The 12,261-nt window shown below is 50.4% G+C and overlaps 1 protein-coding gene across 9 annotated transcripts in view; it reads left to right on the forward strand.

The window, feature by feature from the left end:
* The window catches only part of CUX1 (cut like homeobox 1), a 471,463-nt gene that overhangs the window by 359,468 nt on the left and 99,734 nt on the right, over positions 1-12,261 (forward strand). For 7 of the 9 annotated variants that reach the window (XM_039460712.2, XM_039460705.2, XM_074390309.1 and 4 more), the window contains one exon: positions 4,237-4,425. In XM_039460712.2, the coding sequence (XP_039316646.1) occupies positions 4,237-4,425 (189 nt within the window). The remainder of the gene's footprint in view (positions 1-4,236; positions 4,426-12,261) is intronic. The other 2 variants (XM_039460711.2, XM_074390308.1) reach the window with 1 other exon arrangement.

A 12,261-nucleotide genomic window follows, 5' to 3' on the forward strand; every position in this document is an offset into this window, starting at 1 on the left:
ATGGTCTGTTGCGCTTGGCTGGCAGAACGCAGTAGAGAAACAGTGGAGTCTGTAGATCTAGCGAAGGCCAAAACCCACCCGTTGGGTATCCCAGTAGAATCCCCGATTCTAGAAGACGAGCGGTCACTGAGTGAGCTGCCGCCCCAAGTTTGTGGTCACGCTGTGTTTTGCCTAGTTCTTTTTTATTTCTTGATTGCTTGAACCCAAGAGGCAGAAGCTGCAATGAGCTATGATTGCGCCACTGTGCTCCAACCTGGGCAACAGAGAGAAGCCCTGTTTCCAAAAAAGTAAATGAGGCTGAGGGTGGTGACACATGCCTGTAATCCCAGCACTTTGGGAGGCCAAGACGGGCGGATCACAAGGTCAGGAGTTCAAGACCATCCTGGCCAACATGGCGAAACACCATCTCTACTAAAACTATAAAAATTTGCTTTTGCTGGGTGTGGTGGTGTGTGCCTATAATTCCAGCTACTCAGGAGGGTGACACAGGAGAATCACTTGAACCTGGGATGCGGAGGTTGTAGTAAGCCGAGGTGACGCCACTGCACTCCAGCCTCGGTGACAGAGTGAGGCTCCATCTCAAAAAACAAAAACAAAAACAAAAAAACAGATAAAGGCAGGGCGATCATGTCTGTGTCATTTCCAAGGTCTTACTGCTTTGGGGTTCATTATCACCTTATTTAGTTCATGCAAGACAGCGATGATTGTTGCTATTTTATGAAGGAGGAATTTGTGACTTTACTTCCTGGGAGTTGGCCAGTGTGGCCAAGCTCTTGTGGCCACACCCAACTGGACCCAGGAGTTGAACCGACAACCACACGCTCCCCAGTTCCCACTCTGTGTCCAAGGACAGCACTGAAATCCACACCTTTAACCCGTGCCATGAGAAGCACCTGTCCTACATACACTCACTTCCACTTGCCCCTCATAAAGCCCCCATCCTCTTGGCTGGTTTTATTGACCTTCTCCTAAAGGTCCTCTAAACCACATCTACGGCCGTCACCCCTCAGGGGTGGAAGATTAGGATAATCATGGTTCGATCTGTGCCCAGACTGACCTCCCTGCATGTCACTTCTGCGTGTCCCCTCACGCCAAAGCTTGCAGGGACTCCCCAGGGCTGCCACCACATGTCCAGGTGCCTCTGGCCACCCCTGGCGGCTATCACCCCTCCAGCCCTGCTCCCGACTCCTGTGTCTCTGCACCTGCCTGTATGTCCCCTGCCCTTCCCCAGCCCCCACCGTGAGATGGAGCCCCCTTCCTTCCTTCCGAGGCCCACCCCTCATAGCTCAGCCCCACGTGCCACTGTCCTGGTCCTCCTACCCTGGAGGGCACATCACAGGGTTCCTGACGTTGGCCCTGTCTGGCGTTATCTAGAGCGGTGCTTTCCAAACTCCCTGTGATGGACAGTTGTGTTTTGTTTTTTAAATTTCCAGTCTGTGGCAGACCGATCGTTTTATATAAAAGACATTTAAAATGTCACCGAAATGCCGAATCGCTATAAAAGTTTCTAAACACTTATTCTCGATTTCCGTAATTGCCTCACTGTGCACCGGCAACAGTTTGCAAATTGGCAACGATCCATGCAGCTCACGCTGCACAGAACGGGCCTGGACTGCCTGTGCTTGGGAAATCAGCCGCAGGAGATGCTCGCTGGCGGCCCCCCCAGGGCCACACGTACAGCTGTCACAGGTCAGGAGAGCTGCGCCACCTATTTCGCAACCTCATACAAATCAGAGAAGCAGGAAGGAGTCCCGTCTTTGCACACAAAACTTTACAGACTTAAATAGCAAAGGCCTTCGTTTTCCCCGAGGGAGATGTGAAACATTATTTCCCTGAGTGACTGGCTGTCCCCAAATTTGAAAACCCGTGACAAGCACACAGAGCCACCATTTCCCCACAATCCAGACAAGATCAGGATGTGCAACTGAGCACTTCAGAGGGGGACAGCAGCAAGGACAGTGGCTTTCTGTGTTACAGCGTGAGCTGCTCCTGGGATTCTGCTGTCACAGGCACCGTGCACCTCCGCCCTCTCCACCCCTGTCTCCATTCATCATGCCCAGAATTGCATCTGCCCTGCAGAAAATATTTCAGAATATTTCAGGAATCATCCCTTTTTTTTTTTTCTGCTTTGACACAGACTCTTGCTCTGTCACGTAGGCTGGAGTCCAGTGGTGTGATCATGGCTCACTGCAGCCCCAACCTCCCCAAGCTCAAGTGATCCTCTGGCCTCAGCCTCCTGAGTAGCTGGGACTACAGACACGCACCACCATGCCTGGCTAATTTTTGTATTTTTTTTTTAGAGATGGAGTTTCACCATCTTGCCCAAGCTGGTCTCGAATTCCTGAGCCCAGGTGATCCACCCACCTCTGCCTCCCAAAGTGCTTGGATTATAGAAGTGAGCCATTGCACCTGGCCCCATAATTACTTTTAAAGCTTGAAAAAAGTACTACTTGAGTCATTGAGAGGTAGAATTACAGATCTGACTTTTTCTTTTGTTTTTTTTTTCTGAGACAGAGTTTCACTCCATCACCAGGCACCAGGCTGGAGTACAGTGGCGTGACCTCGGTTCACTGTAACCTCCACCTCCCGGGTTCAAACAATTCTCCTGCCTCAGCCTCCCAAGTAGCTGGGACTACAGGCGTGCACTACCACGCCCAGCTAATTATTTTGTATTTTTAGTAGAGATGGGGTTTCACCATGTTGGCCAGGATGGTCTCAATGTCTTGACCTCGTGATCCACCCGCCTCGGCCTCCCAAAGTGCTGGGATTGCAGGTGTGAGCCACCGCGCCCGGCCGCCTTTTTTTTTTTTAATACCTTACCTTTTTTCTATTTTGCATATTTTCCACAATGAGCATTTGGTAAGGTTAAGGGTGGGCAGCCAGTTTTTTAAAAATCAATTATCCTAAGATTTCTTCAACAAAAGAACACCAAGTACACATCTTCCACATCTTTTACTCTTTGTTACTAAGAAGAATGTTGGCCAGGCACAGTGGCTCATGCCTATAATCCCAGCACTTTGGGAGGCCAAGGCAGGCAGGTAAGTTGAGGCCAGCCTGGTCAACATGGTAAAACCCCATCTCTCCTAAAAATACAAAAATGAGCCAGGTCCATGGTGGCACCTGCCTGTAATTCCAGCTAGTCAGAAGGCTAAGGCAGGAGAGTTGCTTGAACCCGGGAGATGGAGGATACAGTGAGCTGAGGTCACGCCACTGCGCTCCAGCCTGGACAACAGAGGGACCACGACTGTATCTCAAAAAAAAAAAAAAGAAAAGAAAATGCTGATACAGAGTAATAATTTGTCAAACAATATCTCAGCTTCCGTGTAATTTAACAGCGAATATCAAGGACCTTGAATCCCACCTTTCGGTGGTTTGGGAGCTTTCAAGGGAGGCTCCCTCCTCCAAGCCCCTGACTCTCCATTCCCCTGCCTGGAACACTCTTCCCTCTTCCCTAGTGCCCAGCAGCCCCCGCCCCCCACCACCTCCCCCAGGTCTCAGCTTACGCATCACCATCTCAGCGAGTCTCTTCCTGGCCATCTTATTAAACCGCGGCCTCTCTCAACTCTTGACTCTGTGGCCTCTGTTTTATGTCTGCTTTGTCCGTCGTCACCCTGCACACTTTGCACTACTATTTTCTGCGTCTCGCTTACCCTGCCCCATCCCTGCTGGACTATAAGCCCTGGGAAGATGGACTTTTCTCCCTTTTTTTTTTTTTTTTTGGTGACAGAATCTCACTCTGTTGCCCAGGCTGCAGTGGTGCGATCTCGGCTCCCTGCAACCTCCACCTCCTGGGTTCCAGCGATTCTCCTGCCTCAGCCTCCCAAGTAGCTGGGATTACAGGCATGCATTGCCACGTGCCTGTAATCAGCCCAGCTAATTTTTTGCATTTTAATAGAGATGGGGTTTCGCCATGTTGTCCAGGCTGGTCTCGAACTCCTGACGTCAGGTGATCCACCCACCTTGGCCTCCCAAAGTGCTGGGATTACAGGTGTGTAATCCTGGACTTTTGTCCTTTGACTCACTGCTATGTACTTTGTACATGGTGGGCAGTCAGTACCTATTTGTCCAGTGAATGAATCCAGGTGGCAGCTAACCACGGGGGGGAGGATGGTGGCGTAGGGGAAGTCCAAGCAAAGGCAAGAAGCGGTGTCCTGCTGTCACCACCCACACCCTGAGGTCTGTGCCGCTTCTGCCTTATGGCCAGTGCAGTTTTGTCATCTCATTTCTCCTCCCCAGGAGCAGGCCATAGAGGTGCTGACCCGCTCCAGCCTAGAAGTTGAGTTGGCCGCCAAGGAGCGGGAGATCGCACAGCTGGTGGAGGACGTGCAGAGACTCCAGGCCGGCCTCACCAAGCTGCGGGAGAACTCGGCCAGCCAGATCTCACAGCTCGAGCAGCAACTGAGCGCCAAGAATAGCACGCTCAAAGTAAGGGTGCCTCGGGGCTGGGGGTGGCCCGAGGGAGCGGGACGGGTGGCTGGACACGCGCACACACGCACACACACCTGCTGCCTTCCTGGACTTGATAGCAAGCGTGGCGACCTTGAACCTCTGTAAAGTAGCTCCCAGCAGAGTCCTGGAGTCCACGGCAGGGAGACTGGATGTTGAACCCTGCCATCAGCCCTGGTGTAGACCGAATTTCCCCCTTTTTTTTTTTTGAGATAGAGTCCCACTCTGTCGCCCAGGCGGGAGTGTAGTGGTACTATCTCCAGTCACTGCAGCCTCCGCCCCCCGGGTTCAAGCAATTCTCCTGCCTCAGCCTGCCACATAGCTGGAATCACAGGCATGCACCACCACACCTGGTTAATTTTTTGTTTGTTTGTTTGTTTTGAGACAGAGTTTTACTCTTGTCACCCAAGTCAGAGTGCAATCGTGCGATCTCGGCTCACAGCAACCTCCATCCACCTCCCGGGTTCAAGTGATCCTCCTGCCTCAGCCTCCCAAGTAGCTGAGACTACAGGCATGGGCCACCACGCCCAACTAGTATTTGTATTTTTAGTAGAGACGGGGTTTCACCACATTGGTTAGACTAGTCTTGAACTCCTGACCTCTGGTGATCCACCCACCTCAGCCTCCCAAAGTGCTGGGATTGCAGGTGTGGGCCACCGCCCCCGGCCTTGTATTTTTAGTGGTGATGGGATTTCACCATGTTGCCCAGGCCAGTCTCAAACTCTTGGCCTCGAATGATCCACTCACCTTAGTCTCCCAAATTGCTGGATTACAGGCGTGAGCCACTGCACCCAGCCAGCATTTCCCTCTTGACGGGCCATGCCTGTGTGAAACACACGTGTCTCCTGGCACTCAGTGGAAAGGTCCATCTGGTAGAGTCTGTCCAGTGTACTGCATCACCACCTGAGATCTCCTAAGACTGGGAATCTGGTCCTCAGCCTGGAAATTCTGTGGACTTTCTTAGGTGAGGTTCAGAGTGTTCGTCAAAGGTCGTCTACACAGATAGTCCTTTTACCCAATTTTTGTTTCGGCTTTTGTTTTGGATTTTTTTCTGAGACAGGGTCTCACTCTGTCACCCAGACTGGAGTGCAGTGGTGCGATCTCTGCTCACTGCAACCTCCACCTCCCAGGCTCAAGCAATCCTCTCACCTCAGCCTTCTGAGTAGCTGGGACTACAGGCACATACCATCGCACCCGGCTCATTTTTGGTTTTTTGGTAGAGACAGGATTTCACCGTGATGCCCAAGCTGGTCTCGAACTGCTGACCTCAAGTGACCCACCTGCCTCAGCCTCCCAAAGTGCTGGGATGACAGGCGTGAGTCGCTGTGCCCGACTCTAAGTGGGCTTTGCAGGGCATCCCGGCTTTCTGAGTATACCCGCAGGAGGACCTGGTACGCTGGAGCTCCAGCAGTGCGTAAGCCAAATGAAACCCAAGAGGTCCGTGGAAGTCACATCTGACCTTCTAAGGCAACAAGCACATTTTCCCTCAGTGGCCCCAAACCCAGTGCCACTTCAGTCCAGGGAGCCAGACACTCAGGCTCCCTCCCACCACGTACGCTTGGTCTTCTCCGTAAATTTGTATCCCAGACTCAGAACCCAGAACCTTTGCCACATATTAAAAAGTAATGATTTTACTTCAGGTATTTACAATCTGTTGAAGCAACTGTAATTTGAAGAGGGTCCTGGGACCCTCCATTGACAGGCTTCACAGCAGGGGAGACTCTCCAAGTTCTGTCTTGACGCCGTAGAAGGCAGGACCTTTAGGGCCAGGCCTCAGCCCCAGGCTGGGGGTTCTCAAGCGTTCAGGTCCGTTCCTTCCCCGACCCAGTCCCTCCATGTTGGGTGAGTGAGTGAATGACTGACTGACTGTAAGGTATATACATTCTATGAATAAAGTGCATCAGAGTTCATTGTGAAAATTTAAAGAGAACTTTTTCTGGTATGAAGGAGTCCTAGAATGTAGTTAGGTCCATTTCGAGTTTTTCTTTCCTTCTTTTTGAGACAGATTTTCGCTCTTGTCGCTCAGAACGGAGTGCAGTGGCGTAGTCTCAGCTTGCTACAACCTCTGCCTCCCAGGTTGCAACCAGCCTTTCATTCAGCCTCCTGCGTAGCTGGGACTACAGGCCCATTCCAACACGCCAGGCTAATTTTTGTATTTTTGATAGAGACGCGATTTCACCATGTTGCCCAAGCTGATCTGAACTTCTAATCTCAAGCGATCCGCCCGCCTCAGCCTTCCAAAGCGCTGGGATTACAGGCGTGAGCCGCTGCACCCCACTGTGAGTTTTGCTGGGCATCCCGGCTTTCTGAGGATCCCCCCGCAGGGGACCTGGTGCACTAGAACTCGGGCAGTTGCAGTACTGAAGCCAAATAAAACCCCAGGTCCGTGGAAGTCACATCCGACCTTCTAAACTAAGAGACACTCTCTTTCCAGCAGATCTGTTGCTGATGCTGATGGCTCATACGACCCTCCCTCACTCCTCCCTTTCTGCCTCTTTGGGATGAATTTCACCCCCTCAGTGAGAAACTGCCCAGAGCTGGGTCCCTCTGAGGAGACAGTCTGCTGACTGTGGGGAAACGGTTGGAATCTGGTTCCATCTGTCTTCATCCACATCATGTATTTATTTATTCTTGAGATGGAGTCTCACTCCATCTCTTAGACTGGAGTGCAGTGGTACAATCTCCGCTCACCGCAACCTCCGCCTCCTGGGTTCAAGTGATTCTCCTGCCTCAGCCTCCCGAGTAGCTGGGATTATAGGCATGCACCACCACACCCGGCTAATTTTGTATTTTTAGTAAAGACGGGGTTTCTCCATGTTGGTCAGGCTGGTCTCAAACTCCCGACCTCAGGTGATCCACCCGCCTCAGCCCAAAGTGCTGGGATTACAGGCATGAGCCACCGCAAGTCGGGTCATTTATTTCATCACCACCATTTCTTCCTCTCTCATCAGCTTGCCCAGTGAGTACCAGGATTCAGTTTTTATTTCTAGATTTAATCTCATTTTCTCATGTTACAGCAATTTCTGACCCCAGCAACAGCATCATTATGAGATAATTTCCCTTTCTCTCCATTGTCGAGTTAAAGGGCGTGACTCAGATACACGCTGGCTACAAGAGAGCAAGGCTATAGACCTGACATTTTTTATTATAGAACAATTTCTTCCAAATCAGTTAAGATTTCAATGTTTGCCTTCACAAAAAAAGGAAGCGCGGTTTTGCAAATTAGTGTTCGTTATCCGTATCTTGGGGGAATTGTTTAATACTGAGCAGTTAATGAAACAATTCGGCAATACTTCTTCCAAAATCGTTGCTACCTTATCTTCCTCTGATCTAATAATCAAAACATATCCTCTAGTAACAAGACTTCTGATTTTAATTATCTTAACTCCTGGTTGCCAGGAGTGTAGAGTTTGCTGATATCAAATCCACATGCAGAAAGCATTTGACTTCCTCAAACCAGGGTTTCCTCTTACCCCAAAGGAATAAGGTTAATTGAATGAGATCGTTTCTGAGCGCTTTTTCTTTTTCCTAATCTATAGTCTCGAGTATCACCTAAAGGAATACAGTTATTGGGAAAATATTTTTATGAATGAGATTTGGCGACTTGGTGACCTGATGCTCTCACCGTGGGGAACCCTGACCCCGCAGTCCTGGCTACTCAAAGGATTCACCTTCGCTTACCAAGGGGATGCTCTCTTTCTTTCTTCTTGTCCCCTTCCCCTCTTTCCTTTCTTACAAGGGACCCTGCGATGCACGATGGGACCCTGAATTAGGGTGCTGTTTGGGAGAGGAGGCGCCAAGCTCCCAGCTCTGGGCTGAGCTGTTTGGAGTCGTGGGTGGTTTTACGTGGGTCCTTGATCTTTGAGACATGTGCCAGGGTGTTTGGCGACAGTCCATTTGGGGAGAGGGTACTTCCCATAAGCAGAAGGCTTATTGGGCAGAATCTTTTTGTCTTGAGCCCATTGATTCTTTCCAGTCGCGCTTTCCAGTGATGCGCTCCATACTTGGATATACTGGGGAACTGACGAATTGGTTTTCTTTCTCTAACCCATTGAAATCCTCCATCTTACCGCCACCGAGATGTCTTCTCTTCCCGCGGATTTCATTTGTCATTTCACAAGGACACCAGGCAGCTGCAGGTCTTCCAGCCTGTCCTTTCTAGGGCTCTGCTTTTCCAAGCAAATACGATATAATAATACGAGGGAAAAGACGCACGGAGCCCACACGGCTCCAGAAGCCTAGCTGATGCTCCCCGGGTGGGTCCTGAACTGCCGGAAGAATTATCTATCTGAAGTTCTTAAAAGTCTGGCTAAGATTTAAACAACAACAAACTTTAATCTACAATGCCAACTATTTTAACATTAGCAAATTGGGTGTTCAATCCATAGATTGTCAGTTATATAGATACGTCCGTCTGCTGATGGCACCCAGCTATCCACGTGTGTCAGGGACATCCTCGAACCTTTAATTAGGCATGGAAACAGCCTCAGAAGTGGGAGACGTTTCCTCCTGCCTAATCTGACAAGCGCTTAAACACAGGGCCACTTGTAAAAGAGAACTCTGTTTTTGCAATTAATAAAATAACCCAACCGCCGTGACAAGGCTGCTTTTTGTTAACTCTCTATTCTGTGGTCTTCTGTTGGAACGCTTTAATACAGAGGCAGCATAATTAGCCAGTCAACGGCACTATACTTGCTACAGCGTAGAAAATAGTGCTACCAATAGCTTTGATTTGAAATGGGTGTTCGTAAGAAAGGCTAACTAAAAGAACCCCAATCTCCCAGAAGGAGAAATTAGATTTTTCTAAAGATGCTTTAAAGATCAGTGCTTCCCAGCTACGTGCAGTGGCTCATGCCTATAATCCCAACACCTTGGGAGGCCGAGGCGGGCAGATCACGAGGTCGGGAGTTTGAGACCAGCCTAGCCAAGATGGTGAAAACCTGTCTCTACTAAAAACATAAAAATTAGCCCAGCATGGTGGTGTGCGCCTGTAGTCTCAGCTACTCAGAAGGCTGAGACAGGAGAATTGCTTGAACCTGGGAGGCGGAGGTTGCAGTGAGCCGAGATTGTGCCACTGCACTCCAACCTGGGCGACAGAGTGAGACTCTGTCTCAAAAAAAAAAAAAAAAAAGATCAGTACTTCCCACTGGGTAGGTGGGCGCATGCATTAGAGGCCCCTAGGGGTCTTTTTTCCCAACTGCTCACGTTTCTCTACCCCTTACCCCACCTCCTGAGGTTCTGATGGGTCCCATGGAGACACTATGGGATGATGCTGTGTCCCTCTGGGCACTGACATGGTATAAAAGAGGTGATATAAAACCCATTATCTCCCCACACCCTCTGGCCTTGGGGGTCTCTCTTTTCATCTTGCATTCTCAGATGGGAAGATCACTGGAGCCCAGGAGTTCCAGACCAACCTGGCCAATGTAATGAGATCCCATCTCTCTCTCTCTCTCTCTCTCTCTCTCTCTCTCTCTCTCCCCCCCTCTCTGAGACATAGTCTTGCTCTGTCTCCCATGTTGGAGTGCAGTGGAGGGATCTCGGCTCACCACAAGCTCCGCCTCCTGGGTTCAAGTGATTCTCCTGCCTCAGCCTCCCGAGTAGCTGGGATTACAGGTCCCCGCCACCACACCCGGCTAATTTTTATATCTTTTGTAGAGATGGGGCCTCGCTATGTTGCCCAGGCTGATGTCGAACTCCTGGGCTCAAGTGATCCTCCCACCTCAGTCTCCCATACTGCGGGGGTTGCAGGCGTGAACCACCGTACCCTGCAGTAGACAGACATCGTCTATAGATTGAACACTTAATTTGCTAATGCCAAAATTGTTGGCATTGTAGATTAAAGTTCGTTATCATTTAAATCTTAGCCAGGCTTTTAAGAACTTCAAATAGATAATTCTTCTGGCACTTCCGGACCCAGCTGGGGAGCATCAGTGAGGTTCCTGGAGCCGTGAGGGCTCCGTGTAGCTTTTCCATTGTATTATTACAGCAGACGTGTTTGATTGGCATTTGATGATGCTACATCTCACCACTGTCCTTTGAAAACCCGTATTTGTTCTGAATCTCCCCTTTCTTCAGATGAGGAATGCAGTGCCCGAACAGGTTAAGGTCATCCAAAGTCATAGTCAACGTGGGGCGGGAACAGGTTGGCAGCCAGGTCTCTGACACTTGGCCTTTTCTCACCGCTCTGTGTAAAGCCCACGCGTGTTCCTTAGATGAGTGCATTTTATTTTATTATAAGAGCCAGGATCTTGCTCTGTTGCCCCGGGTTGGAGTGCAGTGGCGTGTTAATAACTTACTGCAGCCTCGACCTCTAGGGCTCAAGTCATCCTCCCATTTTATCTTCCCAGTTAGCTGGGACTACAGGTGTGCACCACCACACCCAGCTGATTTTTAAAATTTTGTAGACACAGGGTCTTTCTGCATTGCCCCTGTTCGTCTTGAACTCCTAAGCTCAAGCAGGCCTCCTGCCTCGGCCTCCCAAGTGCTGGGATTCCAGGCGTGAGCCACCGCACCTGGCCAGACACGTGCATTTCTCAGGAAGGTGACCAGTTCCCAGGTGCTCTGTCCACAGCCTTGGACGCGCCTTCAACAGCGGGAACCACCCCGGAGCACACGTGCTCTTTGTCTCTGGCCCTGTTGCAGAAAAGCGGGGACGCTGGGAGGTGACAGGCTGAGATCTGGAAACCTTCGCGAACAGAGCCCCTGGAGATACAGAACCAGAGACTCTCTTCAAATCCAGTTTTAGCCAGATTCAACCCCACCTAGCAGGGATGCAGTAACTGTAGTAACAAGGGCAGTAACAGTACTAACCACCATTTACAGAGTACTTCACCATGTGCCCAGCACTGTACTAAGCTCCAAGTACCCAATGCTTTATTTAATCCTCACCAAAGGGCTGTAACATATCAACATGATCCCCATTTTATAGATAAAGAAACTGAGGCTTAGAGAAGTCAAGCCTGGATTTATGTATTTGTTTTTCAAATACAAATCCTTTCACCGTGTTGCCTGGGGTGCAATGGCACAGTCACGGCTCACTGCAGCCTCCACCTCCCAGACTCAGGTGATCCTCCTGCCTCAGCCTCCCGAGTAGCCAGGACTACAGGCACATGCTAACACGCCCAGCTAATGTTCTGATTTTTTTTGTTTTTGGTAGAGATGGGGTCTTGCTATATTGTCCTGCTTGTCTTGATCTCCTATACTCACGCGAGCTACCACACCCGACCCAAGTTGTCGAGTCTTATCTAGGTTCACCCTGCAAGTATGTGGCAGAGTCAGGATCCGTGGGACTCTGGAGCCCAGGTTTTGCAGGGAGTCCCTGGCTTATCCTGGCCTCTCTGCCAGCAGGTGGGGCTGGCCTCAGTTCTGTCAAGATCCACACTGAAGGATCCCTGAGATTTTCTTCTTTCTTTGGGTAGTCAGACACATCCGCAGAAGTTTTGCAATCACGAAACCAGGGAGCATATGAAATGCTAGGACAAAGCACAGGCTTGGCTCACCACGCGGCCAGCGGCAACCTGAGCAGGAGGCGTGCGTCTTCAGAGACACTGAGAAACTGACGCGCCTCTCGCCCGTCCCAGGGTCAGAGTCTCTGAAACCAGGCTTTCTAGGAACCCAACAAGGAGTTTCTGATCAAAGAACCGTGCTGAGGACAGTTGGCCTTTTTTCCACACTGGGCATTTCCTGCATCGGAGGCCAGTGGGAACCCTGCACCTGCAGGTTTTGAGATGTGACTCTCGCAGCAGGGCCACTGGAACAGACTTCCGTGGGACCGAGTTACAGGCGCTCCGCCAGCTGGGAGAAGCGTCGTCA

The sequence above is a fragment of the Saimiri boliviensis genome, chromosome 20, assembly GCF_048565385.1.
Source record: "Saimiri boliviensis isolate mSaiBol1 chromosome 20, mSaiBol1.pri, whole genome shotgun sequence".
In the NCBI taxonomy this organism is placed as follows: domain Eukaryota; kingdom Metazoa; phylum Chordata; class Mammalia; order Primates; family Cebidae; genus Saimiri; species Saimiri boliviensis.